The sequence below is a fragment of the Myotis nattereri genome, assembly GCF_964212035.1.
Source record: "Myotis nattereri genome assembly, chromosome: 15".
Taxonomy (NCBI): Eukaryota; Metazoa; Chordata; class Mammalia; order Chiroptera; family Vespertilionidae; genus Myotis; species Myotis nattereri.
Window position 1 is genome coordinate 45,005,086 of NC_138090.1, and position 24,917 is coordinate 45,030,002.

General features: G+C 51.5%; 1 protein-coding gene across 3 annotated transcripts; it reads right to left on the reverse strand.

The window, feature by feature from the left end:
* Positions 1-12: 12 nt before the first annotated feature.
* On the reverse strand, positions 13-22,965 carry SMG9 (SMG9 nonsense mediated mRNA decay factor; the record flags this gene model as incomplete). Of its 3 annotated transcripts, none has more annotated exons than XM_081106993.1 (14): positions 13-528; positions 3,383-3,530; positions 3,827-3,955; positions 4,120-4,227; positions 4,925-5,031; positions 7,675-7,760; positions 8,167-8,262; positions 10,475-10,586; positions 13,395-13,507; positions 15,974-16,071; positions 16,162-16,426; positions 16,514-16,588; positions 19,412-19,567; positions 22,763-22,965. In XM_081106993.1, the coding sequence occupies 13 exons, from the start codon at positions 19,559-19,561 to the stop codon at positions 450-452; spliced, it is 1,566 nt and encodes a 521-aa protein (XP_080963119.1). In that variant the 3' UTR covers positions 13-449. The 3 variants fall into 3 exon arrangements, with proteins under 3 accessions (XP_080963119.1, XP_080963120.1, XP_080963121.1); XM_081106994.1 differs by having other exon boundaries at positions 3,383-3,527; positions 22,763-22,938; XM_081106995.1 differs by lacking the exons at positions 10,475-10,586; positions 13,395-13,507; positions 22,763-22,965 and having other exon boundaries at positions 19,412-19,561.
* Positions 22,966-24,917: the final 1,952 nt, after the last annotated feature.

Sequence of the window (24,917 nt, forward strand, 5' to 3'; positions counted from 1 at the left end):
ACCAGCATAAGCTTGCATGACTGTTTTTATTCACACCACCAGATCTGCTCCAGTAAAGAGCTCCCAAGACTGGGCCTCGCCTACAGGAAAGGGCTGGGAGTCCGGGAAGAGGGACCTGTTGCTCCTGTCCCTGCAGGGGGTCACGATGGAGCCCATGCTCCTTGGTGACCATTCAGCCTCCTCCCACCACCTATCCCTGTGGGGGACTAAGGGGGGGCTGCCTGTCCCAGGTTGCAGGCAGGATCTCAGTCATCCCTGAACAATGCTCCATCGAGGGCAAGGGGCCTGGCCCTGAACACCTCACGTCTCCGGGCGAGGAAGTCACGGCTCCTCATCCACTAGGCCTACCGGCCCTCTCCACCTTGCCAGAGGGTCAAGGACGTACATGCTCCGTTGCCATCCACTGAGGCCCAGAAAGGGGTTCCTGCATGACACCGCTCCCCTCGGTCTCAGGCCAGCAGACGGCTGTACTCTGCCAGGGCAGAGGACTTTTTCACCCCATCCCAGATCCGGGCAGCATAGTGGAACCTGTGAGAGGAGGCCAGCAGTCAGAGTAGCCCTGGCCGGGGCCCCACCCAGCCTTGGGCCCACATGTGACCTGTGATGTGGGCCGCCTCAACTGGGCTACAGGGAAGATGCCAACCCTGATTCCCTCACTGCCATGGTAAGCGAAGCTGCAGATGCGGGACCTGGACTAAAACCTCAGCCCCACCTCCGTGTCCAATCTTCCCTCCATCCTACTCAGGGCTGGCCTTTGTGGGAGCGGCTCTATCTCTGCCTCCCTCCAGGGCCTTGTGATGACCAGCTGCCTAACCCTTCTACCCCAAATTCTCCCTCCCGCCGGGCCCTGGTTCAGACCAATGGGAGGAGCAGAGCTCCGGCCCACCTCGTCCTGCCCCTTCCCACAGCCAAAGGCAAACAGACCCAGGGAACCACGACAGAGCTGCACCAAGCCAAACTATTGCTTTTTCTGGTTTGTTTCTCTTAGAAATTAGAGGAGGCAGACCTGCTGTGGGCTCTGGATATAAAAAGTCACATAAACTTGGGGCTGGGGAGGGGTGCAGGGTTCTGTGAAACCGGTGGCAGAGGAGGGAGAAAAAAGGGGGGTGGGGGACAATGAGATGGCATCTGGGGAAAGCTGGAAAATGCAGGCCTGTGGTTCCTGACGGCTTTCTAGTTTCTTCTCCTGTGAGGCTACTTTCTGCACTCAGGGCCTTAGAATGAATCTTCTTTAAGCTTACTGTCCTACTCTTCACATCAAATGACACCTAACCACAGGTGTGTGACCTTGCTATGTGACATTTCTCTTGAGCCTAAATTTCCCCACTAGTAAAATCGGTGATGAAACGTATACTCCAATGGTTAATTAGGAGGATATGAAATCACACGAAATAATCCTATCCTATATAATAAAAGGCTAATATGCAAATTGACCGAACAGCAGAATGACTGGTCGCTATGACACGCACTGACCACCAGGTGGCAGATGCTCAACGCAGGAGCTGCCCCCTGGTGGTCAGTGTGCTGCTCAGCCAGAAGCCAGGCTCATGGCTGGCAAGTGCAGTGGCGGTGGCAGAAGCCTCTCCCACCTCCACGGCAGCGCTAAGGATGTCCAACTGATGGCTTAGGCCCACTCCCTGGGAGTGGGCCTAAGTCATCAGTCGGACATCCCCCGCGGGCTCCCAGACTGCAAGAGGGTGCAGGCCAGACTGAGAACCCACCCCCCGCCGAGTGCACAAATCTCGTGCACTGGGCCTCGAGTGTGGAACATAAAATTTAAAGCAACAAATGAACAAACAAAACAAACCCACAGACACAGACAACAGTATGGGAGTGACCAGTGGGAAAGGGATGTGGTGGAAGATGGAGAAGGTAAAGGGGTCAAAATATCTGGTGACAGGAGACTAGACTTTGGGTGGTGAGCACACAATGCAAGATACAGTTGGTCAGAGTTAATCATAAGTGTATCATAAAATTGTCACTTAAAAACTTATATAATGCTATTAACCAATGTCACCCCATTAAGTTTAATAAAAAAAATAAACCTAACCCTAACACTCTTAACCTAATACTAACCATTTAACACTGACCTCAATCATTTAACTCTAAACCTAACATTAACCCTAACAGCCTAACCCTAATACTTACTCTAATCCTAAACCCTAAACTTTAAGCCTTAACCCTACACATAACCCCAAACCTAAACCCTAAATCAAGCATGTCAAACTCGAGGCCCAGGGCCCACATGTGGCCCACAATGAATATTTTTGCGGCCTAGCCAATGTAACAGTATGTAAGAAACGTGTGTTTTTTCTTAATATTTTTTATTGATTTTTTACAGAGAGGAAGGGAGAGGGATAGTTAGAAACATCGATGAGAGAGAAACATCGACCAGCTGCCTTCTGCACACCTCCTACTGGGGATGTGCCTGCAACCAAGGTACATGCCCTTGACCGGAATCGAACCTGGGACCTTTCAGTCCGCAGGCCGACGCTCTATCCACTGAGCCAAACCGGTTTGGCAAGAAACGTTTTAATAAAAAATTTTAACTTAATTTTTACAATATTCTGTTGTACATAATTATTAATACCTAACTACAACTTTCGCTAATGACTGGTTACTATAATCATGTTGCATTCATTTCCCTTATACGCCTTACGTGCAGGCGCACCATTTCTCTCCACCAACACTAGTAGCGAATATTTTAGCAGCCGATTGCCACGTCATTAGCCTTGGACTGACTTGTTTGGTGTGCACAACAGGAAATATTTTGCTTTTGGAGAACAAGAAAAATAGGTTTATTTGCGTTACGCTTATTTATTTGTGCAGTGATTCAGTGTCTGGTAAGTTAATGTTCAAGAAAAAATATTTTTATTAAGATGTTCTATTATTTTATGTTAACGATGACTCATTTATTTCAGCCCTTTGTATTCAGCATGTCTCTATCAAAATAAACCTATGTTTCTACGAAAATTGAAGCTTTTGTTTTTTTGCACCACATAAACTTACACCTTGTTTATTTGGCCCATGTTAGCCTTTGAGTTTGACATGCTTGCCCTAAATCCTCAACAATAACCCTACTGCTACTTCTAAACCTAACTCTAACCAAATCGCTAAACCTAATCTTAAACTCTGCCCTAAACCCTAACCCTGACCCTAACTTTAATTTTAACCATATAATTTTTTAAATAAAAATCACCACATGAAACAGCACATTGCCTGGCATGAAGAGGTGCCTATAAGATGGAAGTAATTATCAATGTTCCAGAAAAGGACACAACATGGAAAGAACTCTGAGAACATCCTCTGGGTGGGGGGCAATGGGGAGGGGAGGCGGTTCGGGCACCTCACACTGACCCCCGCCTCTGCCAAGAGCTCTTACCAGTTCTTCTCGGTGAGGATTGTGTGCGACAGCTGCGGCCGGGCCATGGACATCACTTGGCTCCGGAGTTTGCTCACCAAGGACTGGAAGCTGGGGTGGCCACGGTACCCCGGGAGTAGGGAGAAGAGTGGGCTGGAGCTGGGTCCTGCTAAGTGGAGGTAGAAGATAAGGGGCCAGTCAACCAGCATCCTGGGCTTCCAGGAGCTCCTGAGCTCAGCCCCAGCCCAGCTCTTCCTATTCGCCCCCCACTCTGAAACACGCTCCTGAAAAAGGGTCCAAGCACCACAGGGACAGGCCAGAGCCTCCACTCACACCAGGATGGGTTCCTGTCACCCCCAGGCCAGGGCAGACCGTGTCTCCCCCTAACCAAGGTAGACCCATGTCAGCCTCCAGACTAAGGAAGCACCGTCTCCCATGGCCGATTCCCTCGAGGGGGAACCGTACCCGCTCTTGGTGGGTTTTCACTCTCCGCTTCGCTGTCCATGAAGGGCATCAGGAACAAATTGACCTCAGAGTCCAGGAAGTCAGGGGGGAGCCCAGGGAAGACGTTGCACTGTAACATGGACAGAGTACCTGGAGGAGAGAACTTATGAGCCTGCAGGTCCCATGATGCCGGGGGGGCGGGGGGGGGGGGGCGGGGAGGAACATGTAAGATGGTCAGAGTCTGGGGATCTGGGCTGAGGCTGGACCAGGAGTTAGGAGCCACCTGCCAGGATGGGAGTGGCGGGGGACCTCACCCTTGTAGCGCAAGTGGGAGTGAGCCATGAGCTGGTCGATCATCAGGTGCATCTGCCGCAGCTTTCGCGGACAGAAGTCCTCTCGGCGAGCTTTGTTCTGTAGGAACACTGCGGGTGAAGGGGAGATGGGGCCCGTGAGGCTCGGCCACGTGCACTCCCCTTCCCAGCCCAAAGACCTGCCCTGACCCCCAAGGTCACTTGTAAATATTTATGTGAATGTCACTTCACTTTAGCACCAGGCCCTGGGCGATGCTGGGGACCCGAGGATGAGTCAGATGTGGTTTCTGCCAGCAGATGGAAAAGACAGAGAGGAGGATGGCCGCATGATTAGGAGTATTTCGGAAAGTGCACGAGGGCTTGGCAAGGCCGGAGAAGCAGGCAGACCCTGCCTGGGTGTCCTAAGTGGACGGGGTCTGCAGACAAGCAGGGCATCCACAGAGCAGAGCGAGGACCGCGCGCGGGCGGGGGAGCATGTGGGAGGCAGGCAGGGCCAGGGGGGGGCGGGGCCAGGGGCACTGGGGTCGCTCCGCACTCACTGCGCCCGTTTGTGTAGATGCCGGAGACCCAGAAACAGGCAGACGGGTCCTGTCCCCCAGGGTCTCCGTTCTGATCAAGGAGCCAGACCCAGACTCAGGGTCCTGCCCTCAGTGGCCAGGGTGGGACTGTGGCAGTGGGACCCTCAGAAAAACAAGTGGCTAATTCTTTCTTACGTCCCTCCTCCCAGCTCCCCCTTTCCCCCATGTCCCTGGTTTTGCCCCCTCTTTCTCCCCTGTACCCGCTCCTCTGGCCCCAGAAAGCTTCTCACCCAGGTGGGGGTAGTACTCAGTGCCTTCATCAGAGCCTGATGAGCTGCTGGACTCGTGGCTGGGGGACGGGGTGGAGGGCTTCACCATCTCCGCTGTCTGGAGGAACCTGGGGATTCGGGGTGAGAGGTTGGCTGAAGCTCCAGCACTGACACCCCATATCCCATGGCCTGGGGGATGTCGCATACACACCAGACTTCTCACACAATTTTACGGAATTCAGAAACAAACCCATGGATTTACATCAACTATACATTTCTTTAGTTTATGCTATTATATCTAAGAGCAGTTTAAGTTCACAGCAAAACTGTGCCCAGTCCCCAGCCTCCTTGCTATCAACATTTCCGTGAACCGACACCGACACGCCATCACCCCCCCAAGGCCACGGTTCGCATCAGGGATCACGCCCGGTGCGGTTTGCTCTTCGCCATCTAGCCACTGTGATCACAGAGTTCTTTTGCTGCCCCAGCCGTGCTCTGTGCTCCACCCAGTCATCTCTCCTTCCCCTCAGCCCCGACCCATGGATCTTTTCACCGTCTCCGTAGTTCTGCCTTTTGCAGAACGCCAATTAGTTGGGATCATACTGAATGGCACCTTCAGACTGGCTTCCTTTACTTACTAATACGCATTAGAAATTCCTCCGTCTTTTCACGGCCTGACAACTCATTTCTTTTTAGCCCTGAGTAATATTCCCCTGTCAGCATGTACCAGTTTACCTATCCACTCACCCATGGAAGGACATCTTGGTTGCCTCTAAAGTTGGACAGTTATGAATAAAACGGCTATAAATATCTGTGTGCAGGTTTTTGTGTGGACTTAAGTTTTCAGTTTATGCTACTTTTAGGTGTTTCCAAACATGTAAAAGTAAACACCATTAAGCTGTTATGAGGTAAGGAATGATGGGATATGATAAAATGATGGCCATTTTCCTCACACAGACACACACAAACACCATGGTCTCCACAATTTTAAGGGGTTCACCTACTCTGAGGCCACTGGTAAACTCCGGCTTAAACACAAGGCTTCCTACCTGCCAGCGCCTGAGCCCACAGTCCCACCAGAAAGTAAACTCCACAGGGCAGTCTGTTTAATGTTTTGTTCACACCTGATCCCCGGTGCCAAGAAGAGCGAATGGCATACGTAAATGCTCAATGTTATTTGTCATGTGAATGAATTCCAATCAACAACGGCGGTAGGAGCAGAGGTTTCATAATTAGGTTACTTAGATCTGGCCATAAAGCTGGCTCCCCAGCAAATCGTTTCTTACTTCTGACCAGACCCAAAGCTCCCCCAGCACCCAGGGTTACTACCACAAACAGAAAGCTCCCATTTAGCCCCAGCCGGGTTGCTCAGTCAGTTAGAAAGTTGTCCTGTCATGCCAGGGTTGTGGGTTCTACCCCGGGTCAGGGTATATACAAGAATCAATCAATGAACACATAAGAAAGCGGAAAAACAAATCCTTGTTTCTCTGTCTGTCTCTCTAAAATCAGTACATAAATTTAAAAAAACACACCGATTGCTCACTATGTACCAGGCACTATGCTGAATGCTTTAAATTCTTTTAACCCAGTCTGCATAAAAGCCTTGGCTATGGGGAGCTGTGGGAAAAGAAGCCACTTCCAATGGGAGCTGGGAGTCAAACCCCGGGCTGCCTGATTCTGGAGACATCTGCTTCCTTTAGCTCAGCTCTCCCTTCCCCAAAGCTCCCCTGCCTTCCTCTGCCCAGGCTCTGTGCCCAAGGCTGTTTGCCTCCCCTCAGCTACCTGCCGGGGGCCCAAGGCCAAGAAGAACCCTTGTGGCCCGAGGTTCTGAGCCAGCTTGGGGGGGGGGGGGCGGGGGGCGTTCCTGGAACTTCCAGCTGCTTGAGGCAGGACTCCTGTCAGGTCCTGACTCCCTCCCTTTTCCTGCCTGCAGGGTACCAGCAGATGGTACATATGCCTGCAGGAGATGGACAAGACTCTAAGGACCAGACAAGCCAGCTCCTTCTGCTATTTATTCAACAAATTTGTATTAAATATCTACCCTGTGCCAGGCACTGAGTGAGGCACTGGGGATTCTGTCCTAGGCATCCCTCCCTCCTCCTGACCCCTGTCAACCATGGAGCTTCCATTCTAACGGGAGAGACAGACCATGAAGAGATCTACAGTATCCTGTCGGGTGGAAAGGGCAATGGGGGGAGGGGCAGAGTGCTAAGTGAGGAGGTCAGGGAAGGCTGGAGGTTGACCTGAAGGCCATGAGACAGGGGTTCTTTTTTTTTCTTTCTTTATTGATTAAGGTGTTACATGTGTGTCCTTATCCCGCCATTGTCCCCCCCCCCAACTCCCCCCCCCCCACCGACGTCGTGCCCTCGCCCCGCTGGTGTCTGTGTCCACTGGTTAGGCCTATATGCATGCACACAAGTCCTTTGGTTGATCTCTCCCCCTTATCCTCACCCTCCCCTCCCCTCCCTTCCCTCTGAAGTTTGACAGTCTCATCAATGCTTCTCTAAGATCTGAGGGCAGAATGTTTCTGGCTGAGAGATGAGGAGTGAAGAGACTAAGATGCATGGCTGTAATGTAGGGGGAGAGGGAGGGAAAGTGGTGAGAGAGCCATTGAGGTGTCAGGAGCGTTAGGTGGTAGGGACCCACTCCAACTCCATTTACATTCTGAAAGGGTCCCTGCGGCTGCGGAGTGGAGCTTGGGAGACCTGGGCAGGTGGCTGGGACTCTGTGCCCTGTCTCATGGCCAGTCCCCACTCCTACCAGCCTCTCACCTGTATAGACTGAGGTCCGTGAACCAGTCCTGGACGACAATCACCACGTGGCAGACCGTGAAAAGGAAGGCAGCAATCTGGAGTGACTGAGGGAGGGTGGGAAGAGACAATAGAGTTGAAGGTCTCCTCTGCCCAGAGAGGGGACCCTGATCCCAGACTCAGCTGAGGGGCAGCAGGGTGTCTCAGAGCCTTTAGGCACCCACTGTGCGCCCAGACTGTGCTGGCACCTCTCTCATGGGCCATCCCTAAATTGGACAAAGTTGGAACAATCACCCCCATTTTCAGAGGAAGATAGTGAGGCTGAGGGGGAGGGGCAGGCAGTGACTCTTCTGAGGGGTAGCACCAGATCTGACTCTCAGTGTTGTCCTCTTCCTGCAGCTGGAGCTGGGGCTCTGATGAAGCAGAAATAAGGACAACCCATACGCAGTGCCCCCATCACAGATCTTGCAAGGAAGGGTGGGGCCTCATCCCTGGCCTAGCTTGGCCTCTCACCTGCATCTCAACATAGGTGTGGGGCAGGTTGTACTCTGGAGGCAGCTTGCGGTCGTTGTTGATGAGATGGTCCAAGATGGAGGGGCTCAGGATGGGCTGCAAGGGAGAGAAAAATGGGTCAGGGCAGGGACTGTGGGTCGGATCCTAAGGGTCATGGCTTCCTAAGTCCCACACGCTAAAGGCAGATCCATCGCCTTGCCTCTCTCAGGACAAAATAAGGTCAGAAACATAAGCGGGCAGCTTCTAAGCAGTACAGTGCTCGTCAGCAAGAGGCAAAAGGGAAGCTTCTGAGCAGGCTCTTTCCCCAACTCTTACAAATCACCACTGCTCTCAAGTGCCTCCCTCCCAAACAGGAGCGAAGTCCTGGTGCTAACAAATTTAACATCTACTTGAATGAGTCATGCTGCCCCAGGACCCTTTGTTGTTGTTTCAAATACTTTCAAAACTTTGTTAAATAATTCCTTAGGAAAAAAATTGTTAGTGTAGCCCTGGCTGGGTGGCTTAGTTGGCTGGAGCATCATCATCCTGTAGACCAAAAGGTTGCGGGTTTGATTCCTAGTCAAGGTACAGGAGGCAACCAACCGATGTTTCTCTCACATTGATGCTTCTCTCTTTTTCTCTTACTCTCTCTCTAAAAAAATCAATAAAACATATCCTTGGGTGAGGATTATAAAAAAACTTAGTGCGAGGATTTAAAAATTGTATCCGTGAGTATAAAAGAATTGGCGGTGCACACATGAAACTTTTCGTAAAGGAATATTTCATTAAAAAACTTTTAAGAGCTAAATTAGCTTGATAATCGATTGCCTTCTTCTTGCAGTGAATGGAATTAAGAAACAGGCTTTTCCAACTGCCCACTTTCTAAAACTCCCAGCACTGCAGTGTTCTGTTCTGTCTTATTTGTCCAACTTCCGTTCTGCCCCTGACCCAGCTTGCATACAGTTCCGTTCACTTCTGGGGCCCGATGGTCCTTGCATAGAGCCTGGCACACAGGTCTCAGGCCACACTGGTAGGTTTTCCACTCTCCATGTCACCACTGCCCAAAGTGAGCACCACCTATGGGACAGGGCTCCTCCCAGAAGCGCTCCAGGCAGGTGGGGAGGGGAACAGTACACAAGAACCAAACTGATCATTGCCCTATGAACCAGGAGATCAGTTTGATTCCCGGTCAGAGCACATGCTCGGGTTGCAGGCTTGATCCCCAGCGGGGGGTGTGCAGAAGGCAGCCGATCAATGATTCTTTCATCACTGATGTTTCTATCTCTCTCCCTCCTCTTCCTTACTCTCTGAAATCAATAAAAAATGAGTGGTTTTAAAAAAGGACCAAACTGATAAATCACATGCTGCGATTGGAGGAGTAATAGGCACTGGTGGGCTCTCCAAGGAGGGGAAGACTTCTGAGAGCAGGTAACATCCCAGTAAAATATTCAGGGAGGAGGCATTAGCCAAGCAAAATGGGGAGAGCAGGAAGAGTGCTCTAATGACAAAGGCAGTGAGGGTAAGAGCACCGAGTACCTACTTCATGTCAGGTGCACTTTACTTGTGTTAACTCACTGAAATCTCACAAAAACCCTGAGAGGTAGGCAATATTATGTTTCCCACAAAGGAAAAGAAAGCCTACAGGGTCTCTCCAAACTCCAAACACGGCAGTGTTCACAGACCATGGTGAGGCCTGTGGTGTGCGTGGCAGGGTTGGTGACTACGCCACAGAGGGAAGGCTAGAGGGTCTGGAGGAGGCAAGTCACATAGGCCCTGAATGCCAGGCTAAGGAACAGGGACTTGCTTAAGAGCAAGGGAGAAGGTAAGGAAAGCTGCCAGTTAAATGCATGACAGGTCGCTACTGAGGGTATTGATGAGCCTGGATGCTCGGCATGCGGCAGTTCCTGTGCCACACTCTGTGCCTGGATGGTTCCCCTGAATCCTTGCTACAGTCCTGAGGCTGAGCCTGCGTAGCATCCCTGCTTACAGATGAAGATGCTGATTGGGAGTGGGGAGAGGGGGTTGGTTACTTAAAGTCACCCAGCTGGGAAGACTTCAAGGCAGAATCTGGACAACTGATTCTAGGACCACACTTTTCACTGGTATGCTAGAAGAGTTTTCAGGCTACTCTGTACACATAAAGGGGAGAAGAGGGGGGCAAAACTGACAAGAGACTAAGGGCCAAAGAGACATAACTTGCCAAACACACAGAGCATGTCTTTGGCCTGGCTGGAACCACATGCAATCCAAACAGGGTGCTGGCTTAACATTACTCTGGGATGGAGCTGAAGGTGGCATGCAGCAGGGTGGGGCAAGTGGAGGTTGGCACCTGAGTGTCCAGGAAAACAATCCGCTCTTGGGTAATAAAGAAGTCGATTCCACTGGTCTGGTTGCCCCCGCGTTCCTTCATTTCAGCGCTCTGGGCCCGAAAAACATACGCCCTGTGGAGGAGCAGGTGGGGAGCACTGGAGTCTGGTTCTCAGCCTTTGACACTCCAGTGAAATCAGCATGTGGGACGTGGTTCCCTGCCTGCCCACAAAGCCTTCCACCCACCGCCCCTGCAGCCTGGGGGATGGAGGAGGGCTGTATTTTACACCACAAGACTCCACCCCCTCCCATAAGTAGATTTGTTCATTCATTCAACAAAGTTAATAGACTGTGGTGTTGAAGAGCAGGGACTAGGCCTGACTGCTTGGATTCAAATCCCAGCTCTGCCTTCCTTGGCTGTGTGGCTTTTCTTGGTTTCCTCATCTGTAAAATGGGGATAAGTCTCAAACCTCTTGGTCACTGTGGGCCTAATATAGTGCTAACAATATTAGCCTCACATACATTTGATACCCTGCCTCTCACAGGGTAACTGCCACCTCCCTGAGATGCTTAGTATGTCCTCTGACACAGAGCAGGTATCCTCCCACTTAACACTGGACTGCAGACCTCCTATGTGCCAGACACCAGGATGTAGCAGTGAACAAGAAAGACAAAGTCCCTGCTTCCGTGGAGCTTCTGGTCTAGCTCAGGATCAGCAGAGGTCAGGAACTGCAGGTGTTAGGAAGAAGAGGTGTGTACTGCTCCAAGTGGGAGTAAGTCTGTCTATGGAGGAAGGAAGGATTGCCCTAAGAGGCAAATGATGCTGCTGAGGGTACGAGAGGAAGCTATTTAAGCAACTTAATTAACTTAAAGGGGGAAGTGGATGGAGGATGGAAGACCAGTCCAGGCTGAAGGCATGGTCTGTGTAAGGATCAGAGCGGTGCGGTGAGGGCTCAGAGGACAACAGGGGTTGGGAGTGAGAAGAGGTACACAGGCCCTGGGGGGGCACGGAGGGGATCTGGGGCTTTGGCCCATGAACCTGGGGAAGCCCTGAAGAGATGTAGGTGGAGGGGTGACAGGGCTGGATTTGGGTTTTGGAAAGCGTCCCTTGCTGCTGTGTGGCGAGGGCTGCAGGGTGGGAAGAGCGGAAAACGACTGACAAGCCCGCACTCCGGGGCCTCCCTGTCTTTAACCTGATGTCCAACCCCCCTTCTTGTTCACCCTGCTCCAGCTGCGGGGCCTCCATGCCATGCTGCACACACGCCAGGCCCGCTCCCGCCCCAGAGGTTCGCGCTGCCATTCCTCCGGCTGGAATGCTTTCCCTCCTCCCAGTTTGCTTTTTCTCAAATGCCCCTTAGCGAAGCCTTCCCTGACCACCCGACGTAAGGCTGTAGCGTAGCCCTAGCACTGCCTCCCTGTGTCCTTTCCCACTTTGTCATCATCTTCTCCCATGCCCAATAATGTATTTATTTAGTGAGCTTACTATCTCCTCCACTACAGATGTAAGTCCCGCAAGGACAAACACATTAGTCAGTTCTGTTTACTCTGACATCCCCAGGACCCAGAACAGTGCCGGACACACAGTAAGCACTCCATAAATGCTCGCTGAATTGAACTAAAGCAGGGACACCAGTTAGGAAACGTCTTGGCACCCTCCAGGGGAGAGGTCAGTAGCTTGAACTAGGTAGGTGGGAGTGGAGGAGAAGCAGATGAATCCTAAAGGTCATTAGGAGGTCAAACTTATGAGACCTGATGACAAAAGTTGGTACCAAAGTCCACCTTGCCACAGGCTGACAGCGGTGGCCAACAGAATTCTGGCTCAGGAGTCTGAAATGAGAGTCACCAGGACACTGTTAGGTGGGGTTGAAGGCTGAGGTAGAGAGACTGTGAGAGCTGGAGCTGTTCCAGAGCAGAGCCCAGCTGAGCTGAAGTCATGAGTGAGTAGAGGGGATGGGGCGGTTGGGAGGCAGGGGAACCTCACAACTCTGGCTCTAGTGGGTATGTGCTCTCACAGCGATGGTCCTTAACCTCTTCTGGGTCTGCATCAGCCCCCCACCCAGATCCGGTAGAAACTATGGATCCTTTCCTGGGTGAAACCCCTGGCTGCAGATGGTGTAAAATTCTGCATTTGTTGTTAGGGTGTTTCTCATGGATCCCCTGATACCCATCTGTGGAGTGCAGGGTGATATCACCTGCTTTATTAAAAAAACAAAACTATTGTTTTGAGATAACCCAAGTGGCTACCACCCCTTCTCTTCCCCCATTTTGAGTCTTCCTACTCTTTAATCCCTGCCTTTCTCCCTTTCCTTCTCTGCCCTCAGTTTTGGACCCTAGTTCTTAAGCTCCTCCTCCACCGAGTCCTCTCCTGGGACTTCATCCTTTATCTTCACGATCACACCCCATCCTTACTCAAGAATGTAGGACTGAGGCTGGTCTAGAACCCATGCCTTCCATCCAGATCTCTCTCACATTCTACTTCCCAGGCCGAATCAGGCACATCTGTGAGCATTTGCTCTGTGCCAGGCTCTCGTTAGTGTTGGCCTTCCTGATCTTACTTCAAAAACCCACTTTACAGATGAGGAAGTGACATATGGGAGGTGAAGTGACCTGCCCAATAAGTTGGTGAGTAGCAGGGCTGAGACTGAGGTGGCCTCAATCCAAAGACAAATGAGTACACCATCCCAGTTCCTGCCTGGGCTCTGACCATTTTCCGGGGGCAGTTTAGGAAGGGAGGACCAGGATTGGTTACCTTGGAACTACACAAAAATTTAGTCTCGTCCCTCTTAGTCCTCATCTGATGAAGACATTGAGGCTAAGAGAGGGAAAGCAACTCTCAAAGATCTTGGTAACACCACTAGGAACACCCAGGCCTGCCCTCCCCGCTCAGGTGGGTGCCCACTCCCCTCCTGGCCCCCCCACACTCCTACCTGATGTCCCCTCACCTCTGGTCCTCCTCAGGAGTGTTGGCTGACAACAATGACATGACCATGGACTTGCCTGTCCCCTGGAGGCCCAGGACACCAACCACCAACACATCAGTCTGATCCAGCAGGTACTGTGGAAGATGCAGGAATACAGCCCTTATGAATCTGTCAGCTGCTAGAGTGGGAATGAGATGAAGGAGCCCCAGACTTCCATGGCTTGCCCACCTGTCTTATCAGGTATGAAGAAAAAGATTCTTGCCTCAATTGGGCAAAGGGCCTCTGTGTCTGCTGACTTTCACCACCAGGGGGCACAAGAGACATTACTCAAGGAAAAGGAATAAAATAGAGCAGGTCCTTAATGAGAAAGAAAAAAATAATTTCTCAGCAAGGGTCACTATCTGTGTGGAGTTTGTATGTTTTCTGCATGTCTGCATGGTTTTCTATGAGGACTCCGGTTTCCTCCCACACTCCAGGGGTGTGTACATTAGGTGAACTGGCATGTGAATGTGAGTGTGGGTGTGAGTGGCCCTTCTATGGCAGGGCTCCTGTCCGGGGTGGGTTCTCACCTTGAGCCTGAGCTGCAGGAATAGGCTCACCTGTGACCTTGAACTGGATGGAATAAGTGGGTTGGAAAATAAATATCTGACTTGTTTTTATTAATCTTTGGGTTCCTTAAGATTAATAAAAGCATTTATTTCAATGTTTAATATTAGAAGTGTTTTGGGTCTTTATTTAGAAATTTGGTGATGTTTCTGTGACCAGAAATATGCCATAGGAACTTAACTCTTGTTCATATCAAGTAGGCCGTGGTCGGCAAACTGTGGCTCGCAAGCCACATGCGGCTCTTTGGCCCCTTGAGTGTGGCTCTTCTTAAGCCTTAGGAGTACCCTAATTAAGTTAATAACAATGTACCTACCTATATAGTTTAAGTTTAAAAAATTTGGCTCTCAAAAGAAATTTCAATCGTTGTACTGTTGATATTTGGCTCTGTTGACTACTGAGTTTGCCGACCACTGGCCTAGGGTAAAATCGGTTTCATCATACGTCATTATGCTTAAAGTCGCAGTTTCCAAGACCCTATCAAGGATATTAAGTGAGGATTCACTGTATGTCCTCAACTGTGGCTGCTGCTCCTTAGAATTACCTGGAGAGCTTTTTTTTTTAAAGGCAGCTAATCCTCGGCCTAACTCTGAACACATGAAAGCAGCACATCTAGGGCTAGCCCTGTTCACTGACTACATGTGGCTATTTAAATTTAAATTAAACAAAATTTAAAAATCCAATTCCACAGCTGTACTAGCCACAAATTGTGACATGTGGATAAGTGCTCAATAGTCACATACAAGGATAATGGCTACCACACAAGATAACACAAATACAGAACATATTTACAATGCTAAAGAATAGGGCCTGGCCTGGCCGGTTTGGCTCAGTGGATAGAGCGTCGGCCTGCGGACTCAAAGGTCCCGGGTTCGATTCCAGCCAAGGGCATGTACCTTGGTTGCGGGCACATCCCCAGTGGGGAGTGTGCGGGAGGCAGCTGATTGATGTTTCTCTCTCATCGATGTTTCTGGCTCCCTATCCCTCTCCCTTCCTCTCTGTAGAAAATCAATAAAAAAATATATTTTAAAATAATCAATAAAATATATTAAAAAAAAAAAAAGAATAGGGCCTGAACATGGCTCCTTTTAATTTTTTTAGAGTGGAAGGGAGGAAGAGAGATAGAGAGAAACACTGATGTGAGAGAGACACATCGATTGGTTGCTTCCACATGACCCCCAATCAGGGCCGGGGATCGAGCCTGCAACTGAGGTATGTGCCCTTGACTGGAATTGAACCCAGGACCCTTCAGTCTGCAGGCCGACACTCTGTCCACTGAGCAAACCAGCTAGGACTGCCTCCTTAAACAAAACAGAACAAAACAAAAAAACACCAAACACTCCCCAGTTGATATCAGTGTGAGAGAGGACATGCAGACGCAGCGGAGCCAGGTAACAGGTGGGCCTGGCATGTTGTCCCAATAAGTCCAAGCTGCTGGGAAAGGTGGGGGCACACCAGGGTGAATTTGACTAGGAGCCTGATCTGACAGGTCTGGGATGGGGGGAGAGCAGCACAAGAGGCGAAATGAAGACTTGGAGACTGGAGGTAGGTAGGTCAGTCCAGGAATGGGAGGTCTGAACTAGAGCAGGGGCGATGAGATGGAGGGGGAACCTCTGGGGAGTGATACTCAAACCAGTTCACACTGGTACAACAAGTGCTTCCACCAGTTAGGAGGGAGACTGAAGCAGGGTCCAGGAAGCCATCCTGCTGTGGGAGGGCGCAGGAGACCCCAGGCATCTGGGTGGCAGTGGGAGCACCTCTTAGCCAACCAGTATGAAAGTAGTTCAGTACTTTACCAACAGTACAGCTGAGCTAGTGAAGCTACTGAAATTCAGCCCTGGCCAGTGAGAGCTTTCGGATCCATTTCCTCTCATGGCTGCAACTGCCTGAAAGCTTGTCTGGGGTAGCCCACCAAGAGGCTGGAGGTATGGGGTGACGGAGGCGAGGCTGTGGGACCTGGGAAAGCTCAAGCACGGAGAGACCCATTCCCCCAGTACCTCAATGGCACTGTCGCACCAATTCATCTGGTCATCCACCAACTTGATGCTGTGCTTCATGCGCTCTGGAGGCAGCAGTTTGGCCTGGCCCACGACGGCTGGAAACAAAGCAGGAGACAGAGGATGCAGTGAGGGTCTGTGTGAGGGGGTGCCAGCTCCCAACCAGATTCTCTTCAGTCCCAACTCACGGTCCATAACGGCTGGCGCGGCAGTGCCCATGCCCCGGTTCTGGATCTGGTACACAGGCTGTGTGGGTCTCTGCCCCTCCTTCTCCCCCTTGGGTAGCACGGGGGCTGCAGGGGGTGGTGGGGTGGTGCCCTCGGGGGCTGAGGCATTTGTTGCAGCCGCAGGCCCTTTGCCCTCCTCCCGTGGTTTCATGAGGACGATGGGCTTCTCAAGAGGGGCTGGGGCAGGTGGGGCAGCTGGGGCCGCTGGAGGCGGTGGCTGCTTTGACTATGAGTGAGGAGGTTCCAGTCAGTGGGAGAGATCCTTGACCCAATTACTCCCAGCCTCCCCCTCCCAAGGTTCTTCCCTGCTCACCCGCTCTGCTGGAGGTTTGGAGAGGATGATGGGGGTTTTCTGCATGATGGAGGCACTTGTCTCTTCGCTGCCATCCTGTGGTGAGGGAGGGCAGTTACTCCACTGGCTCTCCTAGATACTACTCTGAAAGCCTTTATGTGCCAGGTACTATTCTAAATGCTTTCATACATTAACTCCCTGAATCCTACCAACAATCCTGTGAGATACATACTATTATTTTTTTTAAATATTTAATTGATTTCAGAGAGGAAAGGAGAGGAAGAGACAGAAACATCAATGATGAGAATCATTGATCGGCTGCCTCCTGCACGCCCCACACTAGGGATTCCCGGCTTGTGCCCTGGCTGGGAATCAAACTTCCTGGTTTGTAGGCGAATGCTCAACCACTGAGCCACGCTGGTCTGGCAGATACATACTATTATTATCTCCACTTTACAAATAAGCAATTGAGGCAGACAGGTTAACTGGCTAGTCACACAGCCTTATAAGCAATGAAGGCAAAATTGAATCCAGGCAGTCTGACTCCAGAACCCATGCTGCCAACAGCTCTGTGCAGCTACCTCTGCTAGACGAGCCCCGGGATTAGGAGCAAGGACTCTGGAGTAGACAGATCTTGGTTCAAACCTAGCCCTGCCACTTGTGAGTTGTATGAAGAACCACCCTCACTGAGGCCTGTTTCCTCCTGGTGAGTCTATTATATAAGAGTCTGAAAGAAGACAGAATTCAACTGTCCATGTGGCACCTGACACATGGCAGGTGCTCACCACCTGAGAGTTGCTGTAGCACCTGCTATTCTGACCCTCTTCTCCTCAGCCCTACTCTTGTGCTGGCCAAGCCCATGGACTGATTCCCACATCTTGCCCTCTCTGTCCCTATTCTGACTCACCCCAATCTGCTTGAGAAAAGGGAGATGTGAGTTTGAGTCCTATTCTTTCTCTGGTTTCTTGATTAAACTCGGGAGAATCTTGACCCCTCACTGGGTCTGTTTCTTCTCCCACATATTGGATTACTTAAACTCCTTCAATGCTCTCTTCACTGGCCACTTGTGAAGAAAAAAACAAAAGGATGATATGCAAGTGCTCTGGAAAGACAGTTGCAAAAGAACTGTTGGAGGAAAGGCTGTGGGCTTCCAGGAGGCCAGGGAGCGTGAAAGGTGAGAAGGTTCAGGAAGGAGTAGATGATACGTGGGACTGAGGCTGTGAGGGTGGAGAGAAGATGATGGATAGGAGATATATTCAGGAGGCACATGTGCAGCACTGGTGCCTGACTGGCGAAGGGTTGGGAGGCAGGTGTCCAGGATGAGGCCCAATGGGTTGTCATTGATACTAGGAGGAGAAATGGTAGAAGATGCTGAGATCAGCAGGGGACATGAAGGTTGTGAGGAGTCCATTGGCCAGTTAGGAGGCTGTCAGGGCTCAGTAGTCAAGTCAGAGACAAAGCAAAGATTTGCGAGTTGTTTGTTCAGGATGTGAAGGTATAGGAAGATGGCATCATTCCCCAGGAAGATGTGTGTAGAAGAAAGACTGTGTTAGACCCAAGGGAAGACACTAGCTCCCTGTGAATAAATTATTCTTTTTTTAAAAATATTTTGTATTGATTTCAGAGAGGAAGGGAGTGGGAGAGAAACACCAATGATGAGAATCATTGATTGGCTGCCTCCTACATGCCCCCAACTGGGGACTGAGCCTACAACCCAGGCATGTGCTTGACCGGAATCGAACCTAGGACCCTTCAGTCCGCAGGTCGATGCTCTATCCACTGAGTCAAACCAGCAGTCTTCATCTTTTCAGTCTTATGACTCAAAAACTGGTCCCAATTGTTACCTTCTTCCACCTCACCAAACAGCTTTCAGAGGTGGGCAGGGCACTAGAGGAAAAACCCAGAGGGTATATTCTGCAGTAAGTCATCTAAGCACCGGAGAAGAGCAAGGAAGGGCCTGGGCCACAACAAGGCCGATTCCCAGTCCAGGACACTCTGCAGCAGGCAGATGGTGCTCTGCTTAAGGCTCAGCTGGATTTGGGTTTGAGTCCTGGCCCTAGAGCTTACTGACTATGACTTAGGGCAAGCCCCTTCCCCTCTGAGGCTCATCTTCCTCCTTAGTGAAAATCGCATTTATGGGTAGCTGTAGAGTTCAGGAAGACCTGAAGGATGCAACGCACTTTGCAGAGTGTCAATACACTGCACACTGTCCAACAGACAGAAACAGTTGTGTTGCTGTCTCCAACTCTCCAATGCCCATTTCATTCAGTGAAATCCAAAGTTGTTTCCATGGCCTTCCAGGTCCTACATGATCTGGTCCCAGTTACCTCTCTGACCTCATCCTCCTACCATCTTCCCTCCTTCATCCACCGCAGCCACACTGGCCTCCTGGCTTGAACACACCAGATATAGGCCTCAGGGTCTTTGATGCTCTTTCTATCTAGAATGCTCTTCACTCAGATGTGTTTTTTTTAAAAATATATATTTTTATTGATTTCAGAGAGGAAGAGAGAGATAGAAACATCAATAATGAGAGAAAATCACTGATCGACTGCCTCCTTCACGCCCCCTACTGGAGATCGAGCCTGCAACCCAGGCATGTGCCCTTGACCGGAACTGAACCTGGGACTCTTCAGTCTGTAGGCTGTGGCTCTATCCACTGAGCCAAACCGGTCAGGGCTTCACTCAGGTTTTTGTCAGTGCTTGTTTGGGTCTCTGCTCTTCAGAGAGGCCTTCTCTGACCACCTCATCTAAGACGGCTCCCTTTTCCACCTTCTACCTTTTTACTCCCTGAGGGCAGCAGGTTTTGTTCACAATATCCCCAGCATCTAGATTAGTGCCTGGCACATGGCAGGTGCTCCATAAACATCTGTGGAATGAGTGGATACAGAAATGCTGTCCTTGGGACTAGAAACTCACCCGTCTCTCTCTTTCCCATGGTGCAATGTAATCCCTCTCCCGACCACCAGGCCCAGAGAGATTCTGGGGGCCGCCGGGGACAGGCTCCTTCCACCGCCGCCGCCTCTCTATACCATAGGGCCCGGGCTGACTGTGCCCAGACTCAGACATGGTCGCCTACAGAGAAAAAGAGGTTGATTCCAAGGTGAGCCACTCCATTTGGTTCACCCTGGACCACAAGAAGACATTTCCTTTCCAGAGAGCTCTGTAACTGTGGCAGCGGTGCCAACTGGCTCCCAATATCACTTTTTCAAAAAAAAATAAAACCCTCGGTTCTGAGTGGGGTACATGACTATCCAGAACACACTGCTCAGCATAGTTCGTAGGTGTGTCCATGTGACTAAGTTCTTTCTGGTCAATGATAGGACAATGGAAGTGTGATGGCAGCTTTCAGAGACTTCCCTTCAGAGACACTGGGCCAGGCCTTTTGTGCCTTCCTCCTGCCGGCTGGAAGGCATGTGGAGGTGGAGGTGGAGGGGGTGGGGATGGGGGGAGTGGGGGGGCTCATACAGGCATCTTGGACTGTGAGGCAACTTAATGGAAGGAAGGCTGGTAGAACAAGATATAAGGTTCAGGGGTTCCATATTAACCTTGAATTGCCTACCTCAAGATTCAGTAAGAAAACAAATACACTTCTACTTGTAACCAAAACCATTCCCAACTATTAATCGCTTTGCCCCAACACATATATAATTCATAGAGGCGGGTCATATAAAAATGCTGTAAGGCATTTCCTCACAAATCAGCAGCATGACCCTCAGTGAGACAACTCCTCCTCCGATTAACCCTTATTGGCGTTTGGGGGGGAGGGGGGCTCCAACATTCAAGGCCTCTCTTCATCGGGTGTCCCTCAACATTTCAGTGTCGGGTACCTGCCATTCCTGGTGGCTCACCATCCATTACACTGCAAGGTCTCACCAGTGTTCATGTTATAAAATGTATGTAATCTGTGTGACCCACTCCCCACTTAAGTGTCTGTCTACACTACCTCGTCAATTCCCAGGTGTCTACACATCATTCTAGGGAAGTCTCTGAGCACTTGTCTGTGCGGTTACAGGGCTGTAAGACCAACTGCTATTGCTCATGGGTCAAGTTGGCAAACTGCAACCTAAGGACCAAATCGGCTCTGCCTTCTGTTTTTGTAAATAAAGCTTTATCGGAACACAGCCATCAGTTTACAAACTGTCTATGGCTGCCTTCTTGATTCAATGCCAGAGACAGAGAAAGTATGGCATGCACGTCTAAAGGAATTCCTCCCCAGCCCTTTACAGAAAAAGCTTGCTGACTCTTGCTTAGCGAGCTCTCAAGTGCCTGTGAAATCGTTCAGTGAGCGCCCTCCAATCCTGTCCCAGTGCAAGGGGACATTAACAGGTCCACGTGAGCCACTTTAAGCATCTGTTGACAGGATGCAGTACTTTTGCTCGCCAAGTAGGGACTTGCCTACCTACTCCCACTGTTCTGTGACCCCTTTCCCAGCCACAAACTGGACCGAAGACAGGAGGACAGGGCCTGCTTACAAATGTTTATGGAAATGATTCATTCAGGCATAAATGACTGTTTACAATGTCAGTGCGAGATTCCCTGCAGAACTTGGGACTCCCTCCTCCCGCCCTGGCAATTAGGCGTCTGCTCACTCATTATTCTGGCAACCTTCGCAGCGCTTAAGTGTCTGTGTTCAGCCTCCCTGGGGATTCTGTCCCTCACAGTGTTTACGTACCTACAGGCCCCTTCCCATGCAAAGAGGTGTCCATTTGCCTGTTATTCTGGAAACCTTCACAATATTTGAGTCTATTTAACAGCCCCCGTGGACAGTTACCCAGAATAAGGGTCCACCTACATGCAACTTGGAGACCTTCAATGTTGTTTCCAAACTCCTTTGGGGGATTCCCCCAAAATGTATAAAGCCCATCTATATATATTCTAGAGGCCTGGTGCACAAAAATTTGTGCAGGGGTGGGAATCCCTCAGCCCGGCCTGTGCCTTCTTGCAGTCTGGGACCCCTTGGGGGATGACCACCTGCTGGCTTAGGCCCGCTCCCTGGGGGATTGGGCCTAAGCTGGCAGTCAGACATCCCTCTGGCAGTCTGGGGAGCCCTCAGGGGATGTCCACTTGCCAGCGGCAAGCAGGCCTAAGCTGCAGTCGGTCATCCTTAGCGCTGCTGAGGAGGCAGGAGAGGCTCCCGCCACCACTGCTGTGCTGGCAGCCATCAGCCTGGCTTGTGGCTGAGCAGAGCTCCCCCTGTGGGAGCGCACTGACCACCAGGGGGCAGCTCCTGCATTGAGCATCTGCCCCCTGGTGGTCAGTGTGTGTCATAGTGACCAGTCATTCCCAGTCCTTCTGCTGTTAGAGTCAATTTGCATATTACCCTTTTATTATATAGGAGGATTATTATATAGGATATAAAAGCCCCCCTGGTGGTCAGTAGCTCCCACAGCCAACCTCCCCCGGTTCCTCCCTGTGGCCAGCTGCCCCAATTGCCCCCATCCCTCCCCCGACCAGCTGGGCCCGATCGCCCCCATCGCAGGCCAGGCCTAGGGACCCCACTTGTGCACGAATTCGTGCACCAGGCCTGTAGTCTTTAAGTGTCTATTGACAGGATTCCACTGTAACCTCCCAGAAACGGAGTCTAATTGCACATTTCTCCCGAGGGGGTCTCCTCAGTACCTATCCATCTCTGCCCACACCCCTTTTGGGGATCTCCCAGAATCGAAGTGTCTCCTTGAAAATTACTTGGGGAGACCCCCAGTTCCTCACTCCTTACCTATGCCCACCCTAAGGAAGCACTCGAGTCCACACACTTCTCCAGGGACACTCTCTGGCACATAAATATCTTTACAGGCCCCTGGGCAGGGGGCCGCCCCTAGAAGGGATGGGTCTTTATGCGGGAGCCTTCCCGCGTGCAGGCATGTTTACAGGCCTCCCGGGAGGAACCGGTGACGTGGACACAGTATCCGAAGGGATCCGGAGTGGCCTCCTGGTCCTCAGGGGTCTGTCTGCAGGGCCCCCCCGAACCCCACGCAACTTCACTTCCTCTTGGCACGTGACCGCTGGGGCCTTCGCGCGCTTTATCGCCAGCTTACAGGCCCTCTGGACTAGCATCGCCCGGAACCGAAGTTCCCAGTTACAGGTTAATGCCCGCCCCCGACCCACCCCACCTCGCCAGGCCGGAACCTAGTGTGCTGCTCGCGCTCAGTCCTCTAACCCGCAAAACCCGCGGGCGTCCGAGCGACAGTTTAACGGTCAGGAAGGGGGCGGGCCCTGCGGCGCCCCCCGCCGGGGCGCTGGCCTCGCGCGGGCGCGCAGGCCCCTTACCTAAGGCGGCTGCTGATTGGCTCGCAGGACGCGGCGCGCCCTCTCCGTGACCCGGGTGGGAGGGGAGGTTCCACCAGTAGCCACCCGCCTGTAAATGGCGTCTGAGGGGCCAGGAGCGTGGGCGAGGGAGTCAGAAAGCAGGCACCGGTTACTCCGGAACCGGCGTGAGCATCCCGGAAGCGGCACCCAAGGAAGACCGGCCTGAAGGAGGGAGAGGAGGAGGAGTTATCGCGAGGCCAATCTGAACTCAGGTCCCGCGAGCGCGCGCCCAGCGGAGCATGCGCTGTGGGAAGTGGTTGGCCTCAGCGCGCCTGCGGATTCCGGGAGGGCCGGCGGGAGGCGCGGCGGCTCCGTCTCCGTGCGCATGCGCATCGGTGGGGGCCGGAGTGGGTGCGCAGAAAAGAGGAAGAGAGGGCGGCTCCGGAGATTGAGGTTCGAGTCCCGCCTCCTCGGTGGTTTTGGCGGGATGCGGTGGGTGGGGCGGCCGGGAGGAATTTCAGTCCCCTGGGCGAAAAGTATGTGCTGAGACAGAAATGAGTCCGATCTGGCGTGTGCGCCGCAAGAGTGTGCTCCCATTCTGTGCAGGGAGACAGCTAGAGATTCACGGCACTTAGGCAAGGGTGCAGGACCGGTTGGACCTTGAAGGGAGGGCAAGGGCGTAAGGAACCCTGGGAGAAAGGCCCAGGCTGGCTTAGGCACGGAGTTCCCCCGAGATGGGAGGTGAGGCGACAGGGATGGGCAGGTCGGAACCGTAAGGGGATCCAGAGAGATGCGGAGTGCTGGGGACAGGACCCCTTATTAAATCCCACGGTGTCCTCGGATGTCAGAGGGATCCAGTAAGGGTTGAGAATTCAAAAGCCTAGCCCTGGCCGGTTTGGCTCAGTGGCTAGAGCGTCGGCCTGGGGACTGGAGGGTCCCGGGTTCGATTCCAGTCAAGGGCATGTATCTTGGTTGCGGGCACATCCCCAGTAGGGGGTGTGCAGGAGGCAGCTGATCGATGTGTCTCTCTCATGGATGTTTCTAACTCTCTATCCCTCTCCCTTCCTCTCTGTAAAAAATCAATAAAATACATTTAAAAGAAAAGGATGCCCTGGCCGGTTTGGCTCAGTGGATAGAGCATCGGCCTGCAGACTGAAAGGTCCCAGGTTCAACTCCGGTCGGGGGCATGTATCTTGGTTGCGGGCACATCCCCAGTGCAGGAGACAGCTGATCGATGTTTCTACCTCTCTATCCCTCTCCCTTCCTCTCTGGAAAAAAAAAAAAATCAATAAAATATAATTTAAAAGAAAAGGAAAATTCAGAAGCTGCAGGCAGAGCCCTGTGCGTGTGGAGAGCGCATGCCCAGTCCAAATTGGCCAGGGTGGTTGGTTCCCCAAGGGAATGAAAGGTTGTTCAAGAGAAGAAAGTGTGTATGGTATATTCATATTTAACATATATGATAGGTGAATGGGAGGAGATACCGTTTTTCATTTGAAATCTTACTTTTAAGAAACTTAAAATTATTCTTGAACGGGGAACACGTACATTCTGACAAAATCCAAGCAGCCAGTGGGGTACACAATAAAAGCAAGTCTTCTGCTCTGGTATTCCATTCCTAAAGCACGGTTCCCAGTTTCCATCAGGAGCTGTCGTTAGAGCAAAGCACTGTAGTTAAGAGCTTGAGCCTGGGTTCCCACATAAGGCTGCTGACCTTAGCCAAATCCCTGAACCTTCTCTGCCTTCTGTGTCCCCATCTCTAAAATGGAGGTGACAGCAGCTCGTACAATGTAATTGGCAGAGTTAAATGGGTGAAGGTGCCCCAAACAGTGCCTGGGGCATAGTTACACTACTACTGTATGCTTTCCTTATTTTGTGAAATATGATAATGGTAGTGATTGATTCTGAGTCAGCCTCTCCCCTCTGAGCCTCAGCCCTGCTGCCATTTTCTCAGCATTGGTGTCTGCTGGCACAGGCTGCCTGAAAACACCCGTCACCCAGACTGAGTTGAGAGTCCTGTTGTCTATGGATTCCTCAGGAGGCTGTGGGTGTTTAGGGGAGACACACATGACAGGCCACCTTCGTATTCTTTCTGTCAGTGTCCCCTTTTAGCATCCTCATCCAGTCATATCTGTTTTTCTTATCTGAATGTCTCAACCCCAGCTCACCCTCCATGCCA